Source organism: Odocoileus virginianus, chromosome 6 (assembly GCF_023699985.2).
Source record: "Odocoileus virginianus isolate 20LAN1187 ecotype Illinois chromosome 6, Ovbor_1.2, whole genome shotgun sequence".
Lineage (NCBI taxonomy): Eukaryota > Metazoa > Chordata > Mammalia > Artiodactyla > Cervidae > Odocoileus > Odocoileus virginianus.
This window is the reverse complement of record NC_069679.1, coordinates 69,020,102-69,046,304: the sequence shown is the minus strand read 5'-3', so window position 1 is coordinate 69,046,304 and position 26,203 is coordinate 69,020,102. Positions and strand designations below refer to the sequence as shown.

Below are 26,203 nucleotides of genomic sequence, written 5' to 3'. Positions count from 1 at the left end.
TTTGCATTTCTCTAATAATTAACAATGTTGATCATCTTTTCATGTGCCCACTGGCCATCTGTATGTCTCCTTTGGAGAAATGTCTATTTAGGTCTTATGCCAATTTTTTGATTGGGTTGTTTGTTTTTTGGTTATTGAGTTGTATGAACTGTTTGTAATATTTTGGAAATTAAGCCCTTGTCAGTTGCAAATATTTTCTCCTGGTGCATTGGTTGTCTTTTCTTTTTAAGGTTTCCTTTGCTGTGCAAAAGATTTTAGTTTCATTAAGTCCCATTTGTTTATTTTTTTCCTTTTGTTTCTGTTGCCTTAGGAGAAAAGTCTTTTAAGTACCGAGTCCAGGTATCTCTGACCTTGGGCTCAAGCTCTTAACCACTAAATGACAGATGGAATGTCTGTCATTTCACAGCGCAGGTCACAGCAAGGAACATAACATGCTGTGCTCTGTCGTGTCCGACTCTTTGTGACTCCCTGGGCTGTAGCCTGCCAGACTCCTCTGTCCGTGGGGTTCTTCAGGCAAGAATACTGGAACAGATAGCCATTCCCTACTCCAGGGGATCTTCCCAACCCAGGGATCAAACTCCTGTCCAGAATAGAAAGTTGTTTTCCTGGCATGGGTCACAGGAAGGAAGAGTGTAGCGTGTTAACATTCCACTAAAGGCGTGACTGGATTCGTGAAGAGGCATTGGAGCCAGGTTCTAGCTAAGGGGACTCCTTTCACATATGTTTTAAAGGCCGACGGAGTTGAGATTTGTTTGGGAAGGTAAAGGGCAGAGAGTAAAGATGTTTTCATAAGAGAAGTCCCATAACAGTGCTACGAAGGGAGCATGTAGGCAGGAATGATGTCAGAGAGGCCCACTCAGGTCTGCCCTGGCGCAGCCTCCAGCATAATCACCTATTAAGAGTTAAGTGCAGGCTCTGCAGTCAGTCCCCAGGTCAAATCCTGGCAGCACCATTTAGTAGTTTTCATTCATTATTCATCGAACAGATACAGGTTGGGGGCCTAAGTGCCAGAGGCTGTTGGGGCACTGGTAAATAAGACAGTCAGTTTCTGCTCTCAGGGAACTTATATTCTGGTGGGGGAAACAGACTGTCCACAGACAAAATGAACATGTAAAGAAGGTAAGAACAAAACAGGCTGATCTGATGGGGAGTGGTTAGAGCCAATCAGAATGGGTAGACAAAGAAGTAACAGGTAAACTGAGACATTGAAAAAGGCCCCGGTGATAAGAATCTGGAGGAGGAAGGTCCCAGGCTTAGGAAGGAGTGAGTGAAAAGGCACTAAAGCGGGATTGAGGTGGATGCATTTGAGAAAATGGAAAGAAAACAAGTAGAGCTTGGGCAGAGTGGATGGAGGACGAGTGGTAGGGCGCGAGTTGGGGGCAAGCCAAGCTGAGCTCTGCAGATCCGGTCAGGTCCTCAGAGTGGTTCTGGAGCCTGTAGCATCAGTGTCCACGGAAGCTTGTCTGAAATGCAAATTCTCAGGCCCTAACCAGACGTCTAGAATCGGAAACAGTGGGGATGGGGCCCAGCGTTGAGTGTTTCATCAAGCCCTCTTAATGATTCTGAACATGCTGAAGTTTCAGAACTTCTGGACTCGATTATGCAGGGTTGGATTTTTTTTTTTTTTTGGTTGTTTTTAAATTTATGTGCTTATTTTAATTGGAGGATAATTGCTTTACAATATTGTGATGGTTTTTGTGATACATCGACATGAATCATAGGCAGTTTAATTTTATTCTCAGTGCACTGGGAATCCACTGAGAGTTTAAAATAGGGGAGTGGCACTTTATGATTTTCATTAAGAATTCTTTTAAAGCCTCCTTGCTGTTGAGAAGATAATGGACTCTTAATTCGGCAAAAGGGGTGGAAGCAGGGACCCGGTTGGCTTACGTGGCTATCATAAGGGTCCTGGCCAGAAGTGACAGTGGTTTGGGCAGAGTGCGTACCAGTGAGGAGAGCTGGCCCATCCCTGACAAGGGCAAGGGCCACAGAGAACTGGCTGCCACCGTCCAGAGGACAGTGTAAAGGCAGTGCCTTCAGAGAGGACATTCTGCCCTCCCCAGACTTCTCCCTTCTGTCTAAGATTAGGAAGTTCCAAGTAGAGATCGGACCTGTCTTAAGAGGATGGGGACTTACCCTGGTGCATGAGGACAGGTGAGGTGGGCAGCAGTGATGCAGGGATGGACTCTGAAAGGCTGAGAAAGTTGGGAGCCTTCCTGAGAGGCCTAAGGGGTTAGTTTTGGAGGGTGAAATAGGAGCCCTACACATTACACACACATACATGTACACACACACACAGACGTGCTTGACTGAAACCTGTCATTTCCAAAAGCAAGGGTTGTGCTTTTTGGCTTATATCACTATCCACACAAATCCCGAGAGAGAGATAAGGGCTCCTGTTCTCTCATTTAAGCTCAGAGGGGGTGAGTGCCTTAGGAGAAGGCATTGAATGAGAAGCAACAGCTGGATACAAACTCCAATCTTTTGCTTCCAGGGTTAACAGCCTCTCTGTTAACGCAAGTTACCAAATGACCCCTGCAGTGGGTTAGGATGAGGGTGAGGTGAGTCATACACATGCAGGATGGCTCCTGACTTTATTTAAAAATTTGGTATTTTGTTCATTATGAATTCTTTAACTTAATTCTTTTTTTTAAATGTTGCATTAAAATATTACTTATCTTGATCACTGAGTTGCCTGGTGGACCCTTAAGTTTTGCACGTTTTACTTGCTTGCCTCATCCTGGTCCTGGCCATGGACCTGTTACTCTATTCTGTAACAACCTCTTCCATTGACTGTGAGCAGAACTTCAGACCTTTATCACAGAGCAAATAGGATGTCCATTCTCCTCACCCTGTGAAAATCTCCGCTGCAGATTTTAGACTCTATTGCCCAAGAAACTGCCCTCCTATCTTCCTGCCGAGATCACCAAGTGGCTGGAGGCTAGGTCCTGATGTTGAAGCAGAGGATACAGCACTCCTATGCTCAGCTGGGGCCAGGATTCAACCCTGCCCATTCCAGCCCTTTGACAGTCTGAGCTCCAGTTTATCTTTAGGTGATGCAAGACAAGAATTTCCTGTTTGGCTGGTAGAAGAAGGGAAGAACCCTGAACTGGAAAACAGGTCATCTAGAAATCTCAAAGGCAGGGAATTCCCTGGGGGTCCAGTAGTTAGGACTCTGCACCTCCACTGCAGGGAGCACGGGTTCGATCCCTGATCTGGAAACTTAAGATTCTGCATGCTGTGAGGCCAAAATAAAATAAAGTCAGTTAGTCTCTAGAAAAGAAAAGTCTCATAGGCAGAAGTTTCTGACAAGCTCTTTGGGACACACAACACAATTCACCCAAAATGATGACGGCGGTTGACACATAACCTGGATGCTCTCCGCTCAGCCAGGGCCGCTGCATCACAGAACCCCAGGGCCAGCAGTCCCATGGACATCTATGTGAATGGATGGAATGCTGCAACTCGGCCTTAGTTTAGTTCTGGATTAAATCAGTCAAGAAAACTCTAGTAGGACCAGCAGCTCACCTTCCATTTTGTTCAGTCCCTAATTGAATGATTTTCTCTGCCCAGACCTGGGACAGTAATCTTCCCTGAACTTGCTCTTCACTGGGATCTCTAAAAATTATCCACCAGAAGGATGGGCTTTTTAAGTGCTGCAGTGGACAGGGATGTGAGGTGGAAAGTGAAGCTTTGACTGTTTTTTAACTCAGGTCCTGAGGAGCCAGCTCCTCTCTCTTCATAACTATTAGAAGGTTTTCCTTGGACCTGAATTTTCACATTTGTACAGTACGAACTTCCCTCCCTTCTGCTTGGATCAAAATCATCCTGAAAAAATGAGATCCCCAGCAGAGAGAGAAAATAAGACAGAAAGACCCAGCGTCTCCAAAGCTATGAATCAGTCACTTGTTCTCTTTGGAGCTGGAGGAGACACACTGTTAAATAAAATGATTTTATAGATTATTCTTACTGTCTTTCCAAGAAAGAGATTTATCAATTTCAAGGCACAGAAATAGTTTATTCTCAGATCATTGATGAGTTTCTTTTTTTTTTTTCCTTTTTAACCTCTCCTGTTGACTTAGAAGAGGAAGAGAATTGAAGCTGTGAGTTGTCCTCCTCTCCATCCTACTTTCTTAGGGTGAGGCAGGGCGCACTTGGGACCCAAATAGGGCTGTAAATAACTGAGTCAGATATGGAACTGAGACCCACACATGAGAGCCTAGGGATTGGAAACTGAATTTCCCTTTGTGCATAACTAAGACTCCTGCAGAGACTTCTTTCAAGAAGGCCAGATTCTCCTTCCAGTGTAAAGTGGGTTGTACCTAACCCTTCCCCACACTATGATAGATAGTTTCACTAGCATGCACACACACACACAGTCAAGAACATGAAACACTCCCTACCATAGGGCAGCAGAGGGGGAGAAGTCTTTATTGTGGCTTGAAGAGCACTCTTCTCCCAGCAGAGACATTGCAGCTAAACAGTGGAGGACCTCTTTTCCCCGTGTGTGAGCATACACACACATAGACTTTTATCTTTGCATGATGGCCATGAGACATAGTCAGGCTTAGGAGCCTCCTTGAGGTTTGTGGTATGCTCAAAGTAAGACAGATTTGCACTGCTTGGGGAATGCAGTCTGATGCCTCCACTGAAAAGTGTCTCCTAGAGCTTAATATTACCTGCTTTGCCATGGAAATGCCATTAAAGCATTGATTGGGAAAAAAGGATACTTTTTGTACATGTTCACACCACCAGACTGTGAGCTTCATGAGGGCAGGAACATGCTTTTGATCAATGTGTGGTCATATTAATGGGTGGGTGGGTGGATGGATGAATGTGTGTGTGGAGGAACGGATATTACAGAGAACGTCTAATTCCTGGAATGAAGGGTCCAGTCTATATCCTCTATGAAAACGTAGAGAGATAAAAACCTGTAATCTTCTCTACCCTGTAGGGCTGCCCCGTGAGGCATGACAGCCTTCCAAAGAAAGGTTGTCTACCAGAAATGCAGACAGACTGCTGCCTGAGGAGCAAGAAGTGAAAAGGATTGGGGAAGAAAAGAGGAAGTTCCATGTCTTGCTCTGTATGCTTTTGTACCATTTGAATCTTTGAGGATATTTTACTTGAGTTATAATAAAGAGAAAACACAATGGGGAAAAAAAGAAAGGGTGCTTGTTTAGAAGATCATATTTTTAAAACATTAGAAGATTTTCTCACTTTGTCCTGACCTATGGGAAACAATGCGTGGCCCCATTGGGACTTTTGGCACTATTCTGCCTCTAAACGTACCCTAAAGCCTAAAGTTCATAGTCATGCAGTCATTTCAGATGTCCTTTTCCCTTTAGCCCCAGGTAAGAAGCTCTTCAGGTATGGGGAAAGCAGGGGATTAGAAAAGGGAAGGAATCGGTCATGAGTTATGGTGCCCAGCAATGAGCCCAGACAGTCCCAAATGGACAGGATGCACATGAAGTCTTCAAACATGGGTGTGCGCGCATCGGCTTGCCCAGCAGTCAGGTCTTAACTGTCAGTGGAGACAGAATGTTTCTACATTTTGCCCAGTGGAAGCCACCATATTTATAGGTTTTCTCTAATCAGCCCAACTAGTCATAAGTATGTGAACAGCAGGCTCATCAGAAGGGTCCAACATAGATGCCAAAGCAGCAGAAATCATATGCATGCTCCTCCTTACACACCCAACACCTTTCCCTCCCACTCCGTACCTCCCTGCCTGCTCCTCCTCCCTCCTATCTGGCCACTCCCCAGGCTGCAGAAAGTTATTCAGTGAAATCCATGTCTCTGCCTTCACCTGTTCCATATTCTTGTCAGTTCAAGCATGTGTGTGGAACAGTCAATCAGGCAAGAGTCTGCCAAGCGAGGCTGCCATGTATGGTTGTACAGGTTGTGTACTGCATAAAGACCCTTTAGTGGAGACTGAAAACTCAACCTACACTCTCCGCACCAAGTTCAGCTGTCTGACATGACCTACTGCTCTGGAAGCTGGAGGAAGGAGCTTTCTTCTTGCCAAACTGTGTATCTCCAAGGCTGTATCTTTTCTCAGTTTTGCATAAATGCACTGTGAAGCCTAGCAGTGGCTCTACATCAGGACAAAGTAGTTTGATTACAAAATAGACACTGCAAGACAGTTTCAAGAGATCATCTGGCTCAGTTCCTGCCTTCATAAAATTTTAAAAAGCCTTTCATATTAGTTGCTGTGAAACAATGTGTCATTAACTTAGAGATGCAACACAATACCTAAATCACAATTCCACAGCTCCAAAGTCCAGGCATGGCACGGCTAAGTTCTCTGCTCAGGGTCTCCTGAGGCTGAAATCAATGTGTGGGTGGCTGGACTCTTGTCTGGAAAACTCTGGGGAAGTGTCTGCTTCCAGCCTCATTCAGGAAGTTGGCAGAATCCAATTTCTCTTGGCTTTAGGTCTGGGGGCCCCCTTCCTTGCTGTCTGTCATCCAGAAACTACTCTGCTCCTTGAGGCAGCCTGCTTTTCTGCTCACATGATGCCCTCCATCATTAAACAGCATGTGTATCCTTCTTATGCTTCAAAGGGATTCATGCATGAATTCCTCTGGCTTCCTTTTTCTTCAGCCAGAAGTAAAGCTTTCTGCTTTTAAGGACTCTGGTGATTAGGTCAGGCCCACCTGGATAATCCCCCTATTTTAAGCTAACATAACATATCACATAACATCATGAGGGGGTGATATCATATTCATAGGCTCCAGGAATTAGGGTAGAACATTGTTGAGGGGATATTGTATCTTATTTTTTTATTGAGGTATAATTGATATACATGTTGTGCTAAGATGGGACTTGTTTGTTTTAAACCTTTAATAAAAGCAAAAAAAAAAAAAAAGAATGCAAAAGAACACAATGCTGAAAACTTAGTATAAATGTGAACCTTATTAGATGTTCAAATCTGGTATAATGCAAATTTTGTTCAGTCTATACATTTTTGCCAACTTTGATTTGTATATTTGCCATTAAGTATTGGCAACAAAATTCTTCAGGTTCACATATTTTGGCTACATTGTTTCTAACATAAAGATTTATTTCCAGTTTAAGAGAAAAATGCTTATGGTTTGTGCATGATCAAGTATATTTGAAAGATTCAATAACTGCTTTCATCTAATAAGTTCTGGTTTTTCATAAAACGCTGGCATCCTCATTGAAAAATCTTTTCACATAGCTGATCATTTTTGTTCTCAGAAAATGTATAAGGGGTCATTGCAAAGTTCAGAATGATCCTTTTCTTTTACACAAAATCCCTCTAAAACAAATTAGCTACAGTAGACTAAAATTTACTGCAGAATATTTTCCTCAAAACAAAGTCAAACCACAACAGAGACCATCACTCGAGTAGAACCGAGGGTACAGTCCACAGCCATCAGCAGTGGCTCCACGTAAGACAGGGCATTTTAGAAATTCAACCTACCACAGTCTTGTCACCCACCCACATTTATTTTAAAAACCAAATCCCTGAGCCTTTTTTCCCCAAAGGCTTATGTGAATAAGCTCTTTCAGATAGCTGCGCATCTTGAGCAAACACTCGCAAGTAGTAAAATAATTTATAAATTGATCAGAACTACCTTTTCTCATCATAACCTTTCTGGAACATGCTGGTAGAATCTGAAACTGTCAGTGGTCTGTTGGAACTGGCTCTTTACCAGTTCACAAGAGCTGATTGTTACGTGTTTAAGCTTTTTGCAAGCTGGTTGTTCAAACTACTAGTACCCTAAAATTTACTATAGTGGGAGTATTTACACCATGGAAGACATCACACCAAATCAAAGTTGTGTTTTTTTTCCCCAATGAACAGGTTTACCAGAACACAACTGAGTGTTGATCTTTCTTTACAGGTCATCTCCTTGACCTCCTGTGGCATGTAGAATCCTTTCCACAAACCTTTTCATGCATGGTCATCACCCAACTTTTGAATACCACCAGAAATGGGGTGATCACTCCCTTTTAAATCAGTTGATCTCATTGATGTAATGGTATATGGTAGAGTTGAAGTCTGTCTCCTGGCCAGTGGCCTCGGTCCTTTGAACACACCACTTGTGACGGCCCCAGGACCATTTGGAGTGGGTGCCATCTCCTCCCCAAACAGACACCTCTCCTCTGGATCCACATATCCAATCCTGATTAGAAGGTCAGTCTTTAGAGCCACACTGTTTGAGCTGAAATCCAAGCTCTCCCACTCATTTAACTGTGACCTTAGGCAAGTCTCATAACTGGCCTAGGCCTCTACTTCCTCATCTATAAAATGGCAATAAAAGTAGTACATACCTACGTGGGGTATGGTGAAAACTAACTAAATGAGATGATGTGTGTACCTTGCCTGGCATGCACCTACCTCATGGGTTTGTTGTGAAGATTGAATTAGCTAATATAATAATTCTAAATTCTATAATCTAATATATAATTCTAGAATTCTAATAATTCTATCTAATATATAATTCTAACGAAGTGCCAAAAGAGAACAATGCCTGGCGTAAGTAAGTACTATTAAGTATTAGTCAGTTAATTTGAAGCATGATGTCTTCCTCAACTAAGTCACCCTGTTCAGGGTGCACTCCAATTCGCCTCTCAAAATGTAGTGTCAAGGGACTTTCCTGACAGTCCAGTGGTTAAGAATCTGCACTTCCATTGCAGGGGGCACAAGTTCGATCCCTGGTCAGGAGCTATCCCGCATGCCACATGGTATGGCTGAAAAGCAAATTTAAGAAATTTTTTTTAAAAAAAGTAGTGTCAGAATGGACCCAACTCTAGCCTTTGCTGAAATGCTAGACTTTGATTTCAGCTCCACCTCCCTGACTGGCACTAGTTTTTGAGCAGCTGTGTCCTTTTCCCTGAGTTTTTAGTAGAGTTGGAGAGACTTCCCCCAAAAGTCTTCAGGGCTGGACCAGCAGCATCTGAATACCTGGGTTACTTGTTAGAAATGCAGAATCTCAGGCCCCACCCCAGACCTGCCTACTCAGAATTTGCATTTTAACAACATTCCCAGGGAACACATACACACCAAAGTTTGAGCAGTGCTATTTTTGGGGACCCTATGGCACATCGATTTTCAAGAGAAAACCAATGAGAGCATCTTAAGCCTTCTCATGAGATGAGAAGCTTTTCCCCCAGACCTTGGTAGGGGTGGGGGAATGTCAGTGTTGGGCTGTCAGGCTGTGTTGGAGGTGGCAGGGGCTTTTCTGCCCTGGTTCAGAGCCAGAAACCTGGCGGGGGGGGGAGATGGGGGCTGCTGGCACCAACTCAAGGGATAAAAAGGACTAAAAGAAGAACCCAGCACAGACGTGAGGCTTCTGAAAGCTCCCACAGAAAGGCTAACAGCTCTGTTCTGTGGACCTGGGTCAAGGAAGCTTTGTGAGTGTTAGCTGGCCTGGAGCGGCCAGGATAAATTTAGAGATGATGAAAAGGAACCCTTCTTGATGTGGTGAAGAGTCATTTAGTGGGAATCAGGAGGGAAGAGGTCACCAAGTCAGGGATTCTTTAGAGATTATTTCCAGCAAGGGAGGGCCAAAGGGTTAAGAAGCCACCTACTCACATTGCAAAGCAGAGTCAGATCCCTTTATTACCTGCCTATGCTGCCTGAATTTAAATGGGAGAATTCTGTGCTTCTTTACTGTAGCCGTAGCTTGGGAATGGCACCCAGAGTTTACCCACCTGCTTGTACAAAATAAGCGACAGGAATAATAAGGAACATATGCTAAAACCTCAACTCTGCTGTTTCCTACCTGGGTGACTCTGGGCAAGTTACTTAACCTGTTTGGGCATCTTGGTTTCTCATCTTTAGAGTGGAAGGAATATCACCTATGTTACATGACTGAAGTAAGGATGAAGTGAGAAAGTTCTTATGGCACTGAGTGAGATGAAATGTATGTTATGTTAGATTCCTTCCTTGTGTAAAGTGAGATTCACAAGGTCCTGATTTGGAATTGGGTTTCCTCATACAAAAGAATGTTCTGAGAAGATCAGCTAGGCAGCCCAGAAATATGTTTCCTAATCCTTTCCCGGTTGCTGGTGGGCGAGGTCCTGGGGGCATCTTTTCAAGCAGCATGATTAGTCTTAGCTGGGAATGCTGCCCGCTTTGGCACCTCCCTCTGCAGAAGGCTCGGAGGAAAGGCAGGTGCAGTCTTACTGTCTCTGAAAGCATGACTGGCTCTTAGGAACAGCTGCTTAGGATAATCTGACCCCGTGACCATTTAGTATCTGCCACTGAGCAGAAGGGAAGGTCCCCTGGAGAAGGGGCTGGCAGCCCACTCTGGTATTCTTGCCTGGATAACTCCATGGATGGAGGGGCCTGGCAGGCTACGGTCTATGGTGTCGCAAAGAGCTGGACGAGAAGTGAGACTGAGCATCCGTGCATGAACAGGGCAGAAGGAGGAACTGGGAATAGGAGGGAGGTAACGTTCAAAAGCCCTAGCCTAAGAGAAGGAAATGGCAACCCACTCCAGTATTCTTGCCTGGAGAATCCCATGGATGGAGGAGCCTGGTGGGCTACAGACCATGGGGTTGCCAAGAGTTGGAAACGACTGAGCGACTTCACTTTCACTTTTCACTTTCATGCACTGGAGAAGGAAATGGCAACCCACTCCAGTATTCTTGCCTAGAGAATCCCAGGGATGGCGGTGCCTGGTGGGCTACAGTCCATGGGATCGCCATCTATGGGGTCGCACAGAGTCGGACACGACTGAAGCGACTTAGCAGCAGCAGCAGCCTCTTTGTCCCAGTGAGAATGCTTAGGCATTCCATCAAAGTAGCCTTCAATATATTTTTTGCTCCTAATGAGTTATATTTTCACTGTAAAAAGGCAGCGTAGATTCATTTCATGAAGTCTCAGGCTCATGATGAATTTCATGAATTTCAGATTAATTTCATGAATTTCAGATTAATTTTATTATTTTGTAATGTGTTAGAATTTTGCCATTAGCCATGTCAGGAAGAGATGACGAAGGGCCTCCTCTACACCAGACACTAGGACGACAGTGACAAATAAGGACAGGCTCCCTGTCCTCAGGCAGCTTACACTCTAATGTGGACAGATAGACTATAGGCAAGTAAGTTAATAACCTAACCAGCTAACTTTGGGCTGTGATCGGTGCACTGAAGGGAATGGACAGAGGAAGTAACTTGATGGAACATGATAGAAAGTGACCCAGGGTGGAGGGGTGGGCATGGTGGGGAGGAAAGAGACCCAAGGAGGTGATATGGCCTCCCGAGGAAGGAATGTTTTTTTCATGTGGCATCAAAAGGACAAGGATAAGCTCAGAGCCAGGCACTGGGAACAGCAAGGATGATGCCCTAAGTGGGCAATGATTTAAGGAAGAGGAAGACCAGTCTGTCTGGGATTCATGAGCAAGGGGAAAACATTATGAATGAAGTTGGATTATATAAGATCCTATAGGCTGTAGTAAGAATTTTGTATTTATTCCAATTAAGGAGGCATGATAAGACCTGAATTTTATTTTTACTAGATAACCCTGTTGTCATGCAGGGAAGGAATTGAAAGAGGACAGCAAAGTCAGGAGCAGGAAAACCTCTTAGAAGCTATTGCAAAGTTCAGGGGACAGGTAATGTTGTTTTGATCTAGGTCTTGATAGCAGAAGGAAGATGGTGATAAATTAAGTGTTTTAGGATCAGAGGTGGGCATCGGGCAGGGGGCTGGCAATGGGGAGGGATGAGGGGAAGGGAAGGAATCAGGCGATTCTCGATTTAAATAGTTCCATTGACTGAAATGGAGAAGAACAAGTTTAGAAAGAGAACTCAAGACCCAACTGGTGACCCTTAATAAATGTAAATGTCCTTGTGGCCTCATTTGTGGCTTGAGCAGAACTGAGAACTTTCTCGATTTTCTCCAGGCCAGGTAGTGTCTTAAGCCCAAGCAGATGTGGTGCCTTCCCCGCAAGCAATCTCAGGGAGGGAGTCTTACATCCTGCCTCCTCCCCTGTGACACCTTCCAACTAAAGGTTCCTCCTCGCTCAGCCAGACTTTTCTTGCCACGACTTGTTGTCTGGCCTCATTTCTCTGTCTGCAACTAAGGTGTCAGTGACTTGTCTCATTCTATTTCTCCGTTCACTGAAAATCAAACAAGCACAGGGCAGGCTGTGTTCCTGACACGGGGTCTGTCCAGCCCACAACTTGTCACTGGCAGGGACGCAAAGCCCGATTGGGGGAGCATGTGAGAGTCGCTGTCCATGCTACCGCCTTGAACGTCCCAAGCCCCTCTAAGAACCCATCTGGCAGTGACGATCCTGTTCTGTCCAATTCCTTCTGGACCTGACTTCTATTTCCAGCCTGTGCTGCCTCTTGGGTCATCAGTTCTATTTCTTGACTTCCCATGTATCCTCTGCTTCAATAACTGGAGATGAGATTTCTTTACATATTACTCTTGATGCACCAAACTGGGGTTATATTCCTCTTAGTAATGATAGTGGCTATTTATTAAGCATTTACTAAATGCACAACCTGCCAAGTGCTTTGCATGCATTATCTCAGTTAAGAACACTGTGAAGAAGTAATAGTATTCCACTTTACAAATGAGACTTGGCGAGCTCTAGCAAGTCGCCTGAGGTCACCCAGCTAACTGAGAGGTGGGCCGGGGTTTGACTCCAGGTCACTGTCTCTGATACAAACCCACTGTGACTGGGGTGGGTGTGACAAGTGATGAGGGTTTGGAGCCTGTTTTTGAAGCAGTGGGGTGGCAGTGGCTGGGTGCGTTAGTAACTGCTATTACATTCACTTCAGGAGCAATGGACCGACATCTGGTTCTACAAGATCGACAGAGTGGCCGGTGGAAGCTCTGTAGACATCCAGAGTTCTGACAGTGACTTGGAAAAGCACAGGAGAGAAGAGAGGTTGTTCCAAGTCACAATGTAGCCATATTCCTACTTTATGCTAAATAATAAAGTGTGAAGCTGAAGGCCTCCGTCTCCTCCACAAAGGGCAGGCCTCGGGGCACCCGGGTGGGAAAAGGCAATGCCCTGGGGCACTGAGCAGGGCTCCTGTGTGGCCCCTTCTCTCCCACCACAGATGGGAGACTCAGCTCCATGCCCACCCTCATCCCACAATGTCTCTCCCCCTTAGTATCTGGGGTCTGATCCGGAAACATCCCCCTTGTTAAGCACAGCCTGGGAGAGACTCAGGACCGCCTCTGTTTTTGAAGCTCCTGGTAATATGTGTTTTTTAAAGTAAAGAAATATGCAAAACAGGGTTCCTGAAATTGGTTTCTGTTTTTCAGTGTTTAACAGAGCAACTCCTTTTAGCACAAAAAATAACTTAATTGTGCTCATCACAAGATCGCTGTAGGATTTATGAATTAATTGTAATTCAGAGAGTCAGAGTTCCTGTGATCCAGTCAGTGTGTTCCTCTGACAACAGAAGCTCATTTGCAGATCTGGTCGGTAGTGTTTGACGACTGCTGTGAATTACCAGAAGGTGTAACTTGAGCCAAACAGCCCTCCAGGCTTCCCTGTGATAGTCACAAACACAGAGAAAGGGACCGGTTCCAGGCAAAACTCCCACGGGCCAGCAGCATCCCCCCACACACTGCTCTTTCTGCCCTTTCTATAAAATAAACCTTTCAAGTCAGTATAAGCTGATTTCAAAAGAAAAAAAAAATTTTTTAAAATTCTCTCTTGCTCTAAAAGCAAGACAGAATAAGGAAGGAAATGCTTTAGAAGAACCTAAATGTCTGAGCCTTTATATGTATATTTCACAGCTCTCACGTTTGCCCTGGGATGATGTTAGTGTTATTCAGCCTGTTTGTGTAGCAGTGAAATTTTTCATCCAAGGTCACATAGCAAATACAGGATTAAAACCTAGATCCTTTGACTGCAAACCCTGAGCATCTTCCAGTCTAATAATGCCATGAAGCCACTCAAAGCCTGGGAGGAGTCCAGTGGGGCTGGAAGGTGGCCTGGGGCGACCACTGTCCTCTGTGCTCCTATGGTGTTGGGGCAGATTTTTGACCTTTCTGGATCTTTTCCCTGTTTCTTTCTCTTCCCGTTTCTTCTCTGGCTGGCTCGCCCCCAGTCTACTCCTTGCTTATGATCCTTATTTTTCCATTCACAGCAAAACAGTTCACATCAAGGTAATTGATGGTGAGGCGTATGAGAAAAGCAAGAATTACTTCATTGAGATGATGGGCCCCCGCATGGTGGATATGAGTTTTCAGAAAGGTGTAGTACCCCATCTGCCACACTAACGTTAACACTCTCCTCTCCTCTTCAGTTTCCTCTTTCCTCCTACCCATTTGTCGCCTTCTCTTTCCCCTTCTTCTGCCTCTCTGGTTCACTGTCTCTGTTTCCTTTCTTGTCTTCTCTTTTCCTCTCTCCCTCTCCTCTCTCTGCACCTAGCTCTGTCCTAACACCTGCCAGCCTGTCACATGGTATCATTAGAGGGATGAGCCAGTGGTAACTTTTGTGGGATGAGGAGGTGGATATGGGGGAAAAAAGAGAGAGAGAGAGAGCACTAGCTCCAGCCCTGAGAGTATCATACATGAGGCTCTCTGCTCCTCCCGAGTGATTTAGGGCACAAGGAAGGAAAAGATAGCACAGCTCCAGGCAGAAGGGCAGCCCTGGAACGCTGGCCCAGCTCTTAGCCGAGGTCCACGGGGCAGCTCTTCTCAGGGCTAAGCTGGTAGTCCCTGGGTACGAACGATCAATATATTTGGATTTGGGTTCTATTTGTGGTTCATCCATTCCTCAAGGCAGGCCTTAGGTGAGAGCTGCTTAACTGCCATATCCCTGTGAGCAAGGGTATTTTTCTCTCCCTGACCTTGATTGAGCTGAAAGTACAGGTTTGCGTTCTAGGTCTAGATCAAAGAACTGCCTGTCATATTCTGCTTTCCCTGTGAAGGGCATCTAGGTGTGAAGACAGTTAGAAGATGGGAGGAGGATTCTGACCTGAGGGGAGGCTCTCCCAAGAAGTCACGGGACTTCTCAGAGTGGGCGAAGCTTCTTCTTCGACTTAAGTGGCCCCATATACCCCAGCCTCCAAGAGACAAGACAGAAAATCCTTTTTTTGGATGGATCATACTGTGCAGGAGGGCAGAGTCATCAATCGTGTCCCTCCAGACCGTGCCCAGGGTCACAGAGCAAGCACCTCCTTCCCATCCCCCAGCAGAATCCCTGCAGTGGAAAAACAGGCCGGGCTCATGTCCTGCAGACAGCCCTAGGGTACCACATCTAGGGTGAGAGAGAGTCCCAGAAAATGCCTCTTGACAATCAGTGATATTTGTCTTTGGTGCACTGAGCAAGGTGTGGAAGGATGTCCAGAAAGTGCTCAAAAGGTCACACACAAGCGCACATACACCCACACACCACAAATGCACAGCAAGTCTTGTGCCCAGCAAAGCATGTTAGATCAGCCTACCACTGTATAGATGACAAAGCCAAGCCTGTCTTCAGAATGGAACAGGAACATCAGAGGTTCTAATGAAATTTTTTACACTATTGTTCGTTAGCACATTTTACCCTTTAGAGAGCATTCAGGTCCCAGGCAAAACAAACAAAATGCAAAATAAAAAGCAGAAAATAACAATTAGGGCTCACTATTAGGACTTCTTGATACCACTGTGGTTCCGTGAAGGACCAGGAGAAGCCGCACAGAGAGATCCAGGCCCACATGGCAACTTTTCCAATGACAGTGGACCTGAACCAGCCTCAGGCCAGTCCATGAAAGGAAGTGATTTTCATGGAAACTTTGCTTTCCTGTATGATTTGGTTTTAATAGATACTATTTTTGTTGGGGCTTCCCTGGTAGCTCAGCTGGTAAAGAATCTGCCTGCAGCATTGGAGACCCTGGTTCAATCCCTGGGTCAGGAAGATTCCCCTAGAGAAGATATAGGCTACCCAATCCAGTATTCTTTGGCTTCCCTGGTAGCTCAGATGGTAGGGAATCTGCCTGCAATGAGGGAGACCTGGGTTCGATCCCTAGGTTGGGAAGATCCCCTGGAGGAGGGCATGGCAACCCACTCCAGTATTCTTGCCTGGAGAATCCCTATGGACAGAGGAGCCTTGCAGGCTACAGCCCATGTGGTTGCAAAGAGTCGGACATGACTGAGTGACTAAGCACGTGCTTTGTTGAGATACCCAGAAATGAGCAGAAACCTCTATCACCATGTCTCCCTGATTCCTAATAATCAGCATTTAAGGAAGTCAGCTTTGAGACACATCACCCCCATGTGATAGAGGAGCAAAGATGATTTAGAATTGATGATTTATGTCATTTTCATCACACTTTTCAGCAGTGCATCAGCTGTAACTATTAAAGGAGTCCCACATCATATTGTGGTTAATACATATTTATTTTACTTCCCACCGCTAAAGCCCTTACAAGGTAAAAAAATGAAGAAGATGATAGAATTCTGCCTTCCTTCCTTCCTTTCTCTTTCTCTCTGATTTCCCTTTCTCAAAAATACTTTCCTTTTAAGGTTTTCTTTATGAGGCTCACATATGAAGTGAGTATAGACACAAGGAAGGGAAACAAGCCCCTAGCTAGATACTGTTGACATTCTCTGTTGTAGAAGAGCCCTGGGCCACCCCCATAGGCCAGCCGTTCACTTACTCTCCAAAGAAATGCCAGTTACCATGTGACACCCAATGGAATGTGCTGCCCAGCTCACTTTGTACTAACCGTCAGCAGGATCGAAAATGACTCCTCCCCATCATCACCCCCCTTCTTCCTCCCCATTTCCCTCCCATCCTCATGGACCCCTTCCTTTGCCCACTTTCCCTTGCCTTCTGACTCCCTTTCCCTCTCACTTGTAAGGACAACTCTGACCAAGGAGATAAGAAAAGCTAAGACCATTTTTGACATAAGAACGATATAATCCACCGAGTCCTGTCAAAAGGCACCATGGCGGGCTGCATGTGCCAAGAGTGATGGGGAATGATTTGAAAGGCTGTGCTCCGGGTGACCAACCAACCTACCGACCCAGTCGACACTTTCTCTCTTGTTGTCCCTACAGGAAAACCGTAAGGGTTAAAATAGTAGATGAGGAGGAATACGAAAGGCAAGAGAATTTCTTCATTGTCCTTGGTGAACCGAAATGGATGGAACGTGGAATATCAGGTGTGAGATTCTTTAAAAAAAAAAAGAACAAACAAAACAAAAAGAAAACAATTTAAACAGGCTGTAAAGCAACAAGAACAAAAAGCAGCTCTATTTTTTTCTCCCCTCCCCCCCTTTTTTTCTTTTTCTTCCTTCCTCCTTTGGACCAATGGACTTTTTTTATTCTTTTCCCTCCTGTATTCTCGCTCTCACCCTGTTTCGGTATCATCTCTGCCTTCTTAGCCTTAGCTTATTTCCAAGTCCTCCTTGTTCACCTCCTGGGCACAGTGCAGCCCCGACTCCTCATGACCCTGCTGAGTTACTTCCGCCTTGTGTCCCAATCATCTGATTACCAGTGTCCACTGCACTTCCTCTTCCACCGCCCACCCCCGCCCCATTTCCCACCCCACACAGAGTCACCTGTAAATGTGCCAACTCCTTGGTGGATGGGGAGGAGAAGATAAAGAAAGGAATGCATGCGATGCATGCCTGTGCCCCTTCCCTGCCTTCTTCTCCTTCTACCTTCCTCTCTCTCTAGCCTGGATTGAATGGGGGAGGGTTTGGGATGGGGGCTGGATCCCGGGTTGCAATGATGCTTTCACAGTCTTCTGCTGCATCTCCCAACCTCCGTGGAGTGCTTGGCAGGTTTTTCACTTGCAGAGTGGCCCATGGGCCCCTTTGCCCTTCATGGAGGTAAGTGTTTTATCTGGCTATTTCACAGTTGGGTAGAGCAAAACGTGGAAAGGTATACCAGTTGTCAGAGGTCACACCTCTGGGAGTTCTCTGAGGGAAAGCTGGCTTCCAAGGTAGTCATGCCATCTGGAACCCTGAGCTGTTCATCCTTCCCTTGACATCCCACCCCATCTCGTTCTACTTCTTGTCTAGCCCAAGGCGGGGTACTTTATTCTGACTGCTTTAGGGTAATGCAGTCCTGAAAGCAGAAAATTGAGTCAGCAAATATGAAGTGATTAACTCCAGGTATGGAAATCACCTCAGCCAGAAGGCCCTGGAAAAAGACTGACACTGGGCCGGCCCAGAGTATGGCCTTTTGGGTTTTCCAATAGGAGGAACTCTCAATGGCGTGTTTGGTGTTGATCCTTGAGAAAGAGATGTTGGACAGTTCACAGAAGGCAGCCTTGGCTTGGCATCTGCAAATGAGAGTATCACCCAGGTCTCGAGATAACCCTCATCCCACACCAGAGACGTGGCCTCCTCTCCTCCTGTCCTCAGGATCTGCATCTTGGGATACCTGACAAAGGGACTGATTATGTTGCAACCAAGGTAGATGTCAGGAAATATTTCTTCCCTTGAAGAAAATGATTGGAAGCTACACCTTTGAAAATGTTGGAGGAGTATATGTGGGTAAGAATGCTCTTGGGAAATGCCAAGAGGGGGTCATTTAGACTCCCCTTCAGGACACATGTGCTGCTGGGAGCCTCATGGAGGATAGAACAGTGAGACCTACTTGTTTGTCAAAAAAGATGATGCTTCTGCCACTACTTCACATGACAAACAGCAGCATGAAGCCTTTCACTCAAGGACAGATCTAAGATATTCAGCCACTACATTCTCTAAGGCTTGTGCCCAGGTCTTCTTCTGAGACATGAATGATTGCTCAGTTCCCCTTGTCTTCTGACTCTCTCTGCAGATCTGACTGTTTCTGTGCCCACACTGGTTTGGTCACACCTGGTGTTGGAGAACCAGAAGCCCTCTCTGCTTTTCATTATTCATTCTCTTCTTGGCCACCTAATAAGATGTTGCCATGAGCCTGATTCCCAAAGAGTGCTGGAAAAGAGTAATTTCCGTTGCTTCCCGGATTGTGTTCCTGCCACCTGGACTAGTCTCAGAAATTGTCTCAATATCTGCCCTACCTCATTCCCATCTCCTTTCTACATTTACTGCACATCTTCATGATTGGTTGGACACAGCTGACATCTAAGGCTGTTGTAAACTAGCCTCATCAATTTCCATAGTCCCTAGCTACTTATGTGCAAATGAAAGCTGGACAAAGGATCACACAGGGTGGCTAAAAAGAAGGCAGTCTTCTCGAAACAAGAAGAATGAGTTGCAAGTCCATCCATGACTTTATTCTACCAGTGAGGAGGCTTTTTTTTTTCCTGCCTCCCCAATAGACCATTCAACGGCAGGATAAATCTTGTGATCTTCAAGAGACTTGACCAAACACAAAAGCCTATGGCTACGCTTCATTTGAGGACCCCTTTTCGCTGCAATGGATTCTGTCCAAGGAGATGTCAGCAGAGCCATGATGGAGTCCAATCCTGGGGGCGGCAATAGGAGAGAAGATAAGGATTTCATCGAGCTACTGGTGTGATATGCCCCCAGATCTTCCCAGTGACCAAGATGGAAGGTACCAGTAGGAAAGGTGTCCATTTTCTGTAGGTTTCTATTGTATATAGGGTTCATTTTCAATTTATTCAGATCTTCCCATATTTCGGCATTAGATCACAAGGTGAAAGGTCATAAAACTTGATTGTCTAGACTCAGAACCAAATGAAACTCCATGCTGATATCCAGAATGTCCTGCTGTTCTCCTGGTGAGAAACAACGCAGTGGACATTGCTTTTCATTATCACTGCTGCATGGGAGAGGCTTAGGCATTCAGAAGAGCATAGCATAGTGGGTGCATGGTCAAAGTGACAATTGCATTAGAAAAAAAGTAAAATGCTGTATTTGAAATAAGAGATTCTATTCTTGGCAAACAAAACAGATTTCAGAGGGGAGATTAAATCCTCCGGACAAACTAGGGGAGGGAATAAGAGGGGTTGAACAGGAAACACAGTTGCCCAGGAGTGGAGGAGGCATTGGAATTTATCAGTGAACAACTGAGAGCAACTCTGAGCAGCACGATCAAGGCTGCAGGCCTGGGCCTGGACATTGGAAGCCTGTTTGTGCCTTCTCTTACCACATCCATGGGCTCCCCCGAACAAGTTCCAAATGCTCAGAGTTGGTGTTGTTTCCTGCTTGTCCCTGGGGTATCTGAGCAATCCCCTGACCCTGGGGGATCAACGCAGAGAAAGGCTCAGCTCCAGCTTCTCTCATCAGCCACAGCAGGAAAAACACCCTGGAGGTATCCTGTCTCTCAATGTGTCTACCTGGATCTCACTGATCCATCCATAACTGTTGAGTGGAAAGTCTCAGATTCATATAGACAGGACCAGAAAACAGTGCAGTTCAGCTGACTGAAAGTCCTCTCATTGTGCTAGAGACGATCCTGGTGTTGGGAGGGATGTCTCAGTGAAAACCAGAGCAGCAGGGACTTTTCTGGAAGAGCTGCCCTTTGTCTGGCCTGCCTGGGTACACTGATTTGTTTGGGTCTCTACTCTTCTTTTCTTTTTTTTCTACTCTCCACCAGAACCTGGGGGCCAGGAGAGACTCTTCTGTGAAGATCCATAGAAGGAGTAGAATGAGCAGGCTGTCTTTCTATCTATCTATCTCTCATCTCAGTGTAGTACAAAGATCCATTGATCCATTGCCCCTTAGAATTCCATATGGGAGAAACCATAAAAAGCCAACTGCTATTCTCCCTGATTATGTACCATAAAGATTCTGTATCCATATGTGTTTTCAGTGGCTGTGAATATGGAATTGCAGACCTGAGTTGTGTTCTTAGAGATTTTTAGAAGAACCAATCTACAGACACCTTCCCTTGCCCCCTGCCTCACTTATTCCTCATCAATCCCCATCAGTCACCAGCTGCACCAGGAGTATGTAGCAGGATATTCCCAGGCTTTTATTTGACAAGAGGCAGGGACTGAGGTGCTGTACTAAGACACCATCAAAGTGAAAATGTGGTATGTTACAAGAATTTCTTTTATCTTGAAATCTAGGAGACTTTAGCATAAGTGAAAACTCGGGCTAGGAAAGACCTGTGTGGGGTATATCTTTAACTCAGCTTACCAGACCATTTAGGGACCTTGCATTTGTCATCTCCCATCTCTCAGTAGCTTTTGGTACGACAGTCTCTCTGGTCCAGAATATCTAGTCTCTGACTTAGCCTGTCCTTTCTGAAACAAAACACCATTCAGTGATGCAACCCCACAGGATCTGTGGACAATAAAATTGCCAAAATAAATGGCAAATGGCAAACCTCTACTGAACATCTCCCCATTGCAATGACTTTGCAGTTGGCTTCACAGTGACTTTGCACAGTAGATAGAGTTGATGCAACATGGGAGGAGTCCATGGCCTCCAACCTCCAGCCTTTCTCTATAAAATGATACACTGTTCAAGGAAAACATTTTGCAGGATTTATCTTTTCATGAGGTTATTCTCTTAGGGCTACTCAAAGCCCTGGTAGGGTTGCAACCTGTACAGTTTGAAGATAACTGGATTCTCACTCCTTTACAGAATGGATGTGATAACCTGATCCCTTAGAAAATCATGAATGGCCAACTCTGTCTCTACTCCACCTACTTGGTTCCCCCCATCCTCATTCCTCTATCCATGGCCCTCAGGGTTGCAGGGAAGTTGTGGGGAAAACTTGCAGCTGCAAGGCCCTGGTGCTCAGTGGTCTCTCCAGTAGCCCACACCTCTTGCTGTGGCTGCTGCGCATGCTCCAACTGCTGCCTTTTGCATGTGGCCACAGTGCTCTCACCTAAGCTCACTGCTTCCCTTGTGCTCCTGCAGCCACAAAACCTGGGGACACTTTCAAGATGGGACCTTAATGCTCTTTCCTTTTCTTTCTTCCCTTTGTCTGGTACCAATTTGCAAACAGCGCTCCTGTTATCGCCAGGTAAGAGGTGTCTTCCCCCCCATCCCTTTTTCTGCTTCTTGCCAATGCCATTACTTACTTTAAGACCAGTATCCTTTGCTGTATTTACTAGGAGCTGTGGGCTTAACTTAAGTTCTCCTAAGGACCAGGAGATTTATTTTCCTACTGGAAGTGATTATGAGGAGGTGGACAATTCCTTGAGCACCATTTCAGTGGATGTGGGTAAAGGCATAGTTGGTCCTCTCTGAGAGGAAGAGAACTGAAACTTACTGAATAAGTGAGGGGAGGTCATACACTTCTCCTGTCTAATTCCTCTGTCATCTCATGTTGTGGGGCAAGAGAGGATGAGAGTCAGAGCTGACTCTCCTCATAGGATCATAGTGGAATGAGAAAGGAAATACTTCAATCTGGATGGGGTCCGGGGAGAAATAATCAGGAGCTGCTGTGAGAACATGAAAAGTATTTTTTAAGGAATCTGGAATTTTATTGATCCTGAAGATCTTCCATCTCATCATAGCAGAGACCTAAATTTCTAGAACTTTGGTTCATTTGTCATTGATCTCTGAAATCACATGTGCCATGAATGACAAGAAGAATCAGAATATTATGGGGTAAGGGGGCAATTATTTGATTGGATATAGAAATTTGGGAGAATTTATATTGGGGATATTCTTACACAGAATCTAGAGCCTGTCATAGGAAATGTACCAAATATGCTTGCATCCATGTAATCAAATCATAGACAGTATCCAACTTGTGAGCAGTTAGGAAGGCATTGCTGGCATATGGGCAACACCATAACTCTTGGTGCAGACAGAGCGAGCTATACAAGGTGTCTCAATATATGTTAAAATAACATTTTACATTTCATCTGTTCTTTGAATGTATAAAAATTGTAAGGTCATTTGAGATGCAAAACATCTTTCAGAATTCACTGATAGTCACCATAGGCTGTACACTGAGTTTGAGAAAGGGGCAGGTTACATAGTAAGGACATTGACCTCCTTGGAGTCATAAACCAAAAAAAAAAAAAAAAAAAAGTAGATAAACTCCTACATTTTCCCTTTCTGGAAAAAACTACTTCAGCTTCCTTGGTTTCTTCCTTCCTCTTATATCAATAAGATAATGACTACCTCCAACCCCATATATTCCACTCGTCTCCCAGGTTTTAATGTCAAAGCATTGGGTGTTCCTTCTCCACTTAGCTCATCTTCTCGCCTGAGAAGGCATTTGGGCTTTTTTGTTCCAACTCTTGCCTCTACCCACTACCAGCCACACATACATATGCTCAAAACAGAGATTGTGATTTAATTTAAGCTTCATTATACTTTTAGCACACTGGCACAGATACCAGTAGAAGCTAAAACAGGAAAAGAAGGTGTCATTTCCTAGATCTTTCAGTCTGTAAACCTTCAATTTAGGAGCCCTTGGTTAGACTTTAAATTCACTGGAAATCTCAACTCCTTGTTTGGATTTTTCCAGGTGGCCAAGCAAACGTGATTCACACTGCCTCGTGATAAACGGGGAGAAAATGTGTTCAATCTGAGCTATGCCTCCAAGCTCAGGGGCCTGGGAGTTAGAGCACTGACTACACCACCCCATTTCTTTCTGAGAATGTCTGTAGAACATTCATGGTAATCTATTCCAGTCTGGCCTGGCAAGCTCTTCTCTCTTCCAATATTTGCTTAATCTTCCATCCTATTAATAGGTTCATTCTCTCTTTTCCCCCTTCCTCCTGCTTTTCCTACATCTAAGCATTTGTTTAGTCAGTCTGAATATCAAGGTCACCTGTCATTTATTTTCTACACTCAAAATTGAGAGGTTACATAAACAAGTAATAATACAAGTAAAATCAGAATAATTATGATCTTTAAGGTTTGAGACTTCTCACCCTCTCAAGAAATTAACTTAATTTGAATGTAAAGAAATGATCATTACAGAAGTAAGGCAGGAATTACTACCAAACCAAGATACTAAATCAGAATTGGTTGAAAGGCATGTGAATCATTAACAGATATATATAGAGAGAGTACCTCTGTGGGGCTGTGGGAGATCCAAAGATAGAGGATTGGTTATTTGTCAAAGTGATTTCTGCAGAGAGCTAGATGGAAGAACTGACTGTCACCACAGGGCTGGACAGGTCAGTAGCTAGATCAATATCCTGCCAGATGGATACAGTGCTAGATTGATAGCCAGACAAGGGGTTAGACAGGTACATTTATAAGTCACTGGAGAGCTCATTATATTGGGATAAAGTTCTTGCGGCACATGTAAAGTATGACATGGGGGAAATGGGGAGGGAGGAGTAGAATAATACTGTCACTACTAGGATAGGCTTTGTAATATGGTCCTAAAGAGCACAAGTAGAGGAAAAGTATGCCCATGCTTTTAAAGAATCTACATATATATGTTTTACAAAGACTTTTAATCAGAGTGGCTTGCAGTCTGTCTTCTAGGATCACTGATTTCCTAGCCAGACTTATTTTCAGAATTACCTAATAAGAAGCTCCTATGGACTAAATGAAGTCAGGCTGCAAGAGGGTATATGCTTAGAAATGTACAGGAGGACACTGATCCATGAGAAGTAACTGTTTCCAAAAGTGGTCACCAGCACTAGCAGGAGGACAGCACCACGGACAGCTCCCCAGCGGTTTGGGATTGCCTTCTGCCTTTGGAACCAGCACTGAGTAAAACAGCCAGCCCAGGAATCCACTGCACTCTCTTACCAGTCTTCATTCAAAACAGCTTTAAAAATTCTTATATAAAACAGACACTCTGCCTGGTTTACGATCTTTCCAGTAAATTATTTTCCTTGCAACCTCGAGAGCTCAAGTCTCACCCCTCAGCATGCTTCACCAATTCCCAAGGTAGAAAGAAAAGAAGACCTTCTTGTCCTCTGACCCATTTTGTCCTTGAGATTACTCAAGGACTAGAAAACTCCCCTGGGAGATTCACTGTGTGGAATAAAAGCAATTAAAGAGCCAAATAAAAGAATTAATTGCATGTAAGAATGTGGACTCGGATGGAAAGATGTTTAAACAAGCTCTGAAAGAAACAGACTGCCAAGAGCAATTTTCTAATCAAAGGGGAATAAAAAGATTCAATCTCTGTTTCACTTTAATCTAGAAAACACATCTTCATGGTGAAGTGGTCTTAAAATGGACTCACCGGCTGAAGTGGAAAAAGTTTCTAACTGTTCAACATTTTGAGAAGGGATCATAAATGAGTCGAGATACTGAGGGGAAACTGGGAATGCCTCAGAAAGAAATAAAGGAAGAACTTTCTTTTTGTGTGTTTTTGAACAAGTATTTGTATTTCAGAAGAAATGTGCCTGGTTCCTTAGAAATCCTAGGGCTCTTTCATTTAGAAATCATGACATTTTGGGGGAAGTCTTCCAAGTTCTCATTGTGAGGCTAATATTCACTAGTTCAAAATGTAGATATTCCTGGAAACATCCTTCTTTGTCCCTTATAGAATTTATAGTCCTAAGAATGTTGGAGACAGATGTTAATGTGAGCTAGTGGACATTCCCTTTGACTGAAATCTGCTTCTGACCCCCAGGAACCTTTATATGAAGTAGTCATGCCAGTCATGCCCAACAGTTCAAAACTGTTAAAGGTCAAGAGATTTGGCTTTTGTTCCCAGCTCTTCAATATCTCATCAAATGTCTTGGGGCTTCACTTGGTGCTGCTTCTGAGAAGATCTTTGGGTCAGGTTTCTGCCCCCACCCCCAAGCCAGGTATAAAATGGAAAGAGGAATGTTAAGCCCAGACATGCAAGGAACCCTTTCATGGTCTGTTTAGCAGCTTATAGAAAGAGGCACTAACAAGTACACAAAACCCCTTCCTCAATAGCTATTTCCTGTATGCTCATTGCCAGTGCCTAATACTTTAAGCTTTATTTAGACTTCCAGGGAATGGCAAATGTGCTAAAGCTCATCTGGTTTTGTTTTGTTGCAGAGGTGACAGACAGGAAGCTGACTGTGGAAGAAGAGGAGGCCAAGAGGATAGCAGAAATGGGAAAGCCAATACTGGGTGAACACCCCAAACTAGAGGTCATCATTGAAGAGTCCTATGAGTTCAAGGTCAGGCCATAAGTGAGATGTAACTGAATAATAGAATAATGAGGTGGGAGGTAAAAGACCTGGAGTTTTGTTCTAACGTCACCACTGAATACATAAAGTTGAAACTGGACAAATCACTTACCCATCCCAGTCTCAGTTTTCCCATTTGTAACATGGAACAAACAGTGCTGGTCATTTATAACTTAGGGACAGTGAGGAAATGTTACAGGGCCTATGGAACAAATGAGCTGTAATACCCCTGAAGTATCATCACTATTTAATTGTATTTTTAAAACAAGATACTGAAATTCACTACCCCAGGTCTAGGTTTACTGAC

At 44.6% G+C, this 26,203-nt stretch overlaps 1 protein-coding gene across 5 annotated transcripts in view; it reads left to right on the top strand.

Moving 5' to 3' along the window:
* The window catches only part of SLC8A3 (solute carrier family 8 member A3), a 157,578-nt gene that overhangs the window by 123,516 nt on the left and 7,859 nt on the right, over nt 1–26,203 (top strand). For 3 of the 5 annotated variants that reach the window (XM_070469556.1, XM_070469557.1, XM_070469555.1), the window contains exons 3-5: nt 16,989–17,092; nt 21,807–21,824; nt 25,763–25,887. In XM_070469556.1, the coding sequence (XP_070325657.1) occupies nt 16,989–17,092; nt 21,807–21,824; nt 25,763–25,887 (247 nt within the window). Of the gene's footprint in view, nt 1–14,103; nt 14,197–16,988; nt 17,093–21,806; nt 21,825–25,762; nt 25,888–26,203 lie in introns of those variants that run through there. The other 2 variants (XM_070469560.1, XM_070469559.1) reach the window with 2 other exon arrangements.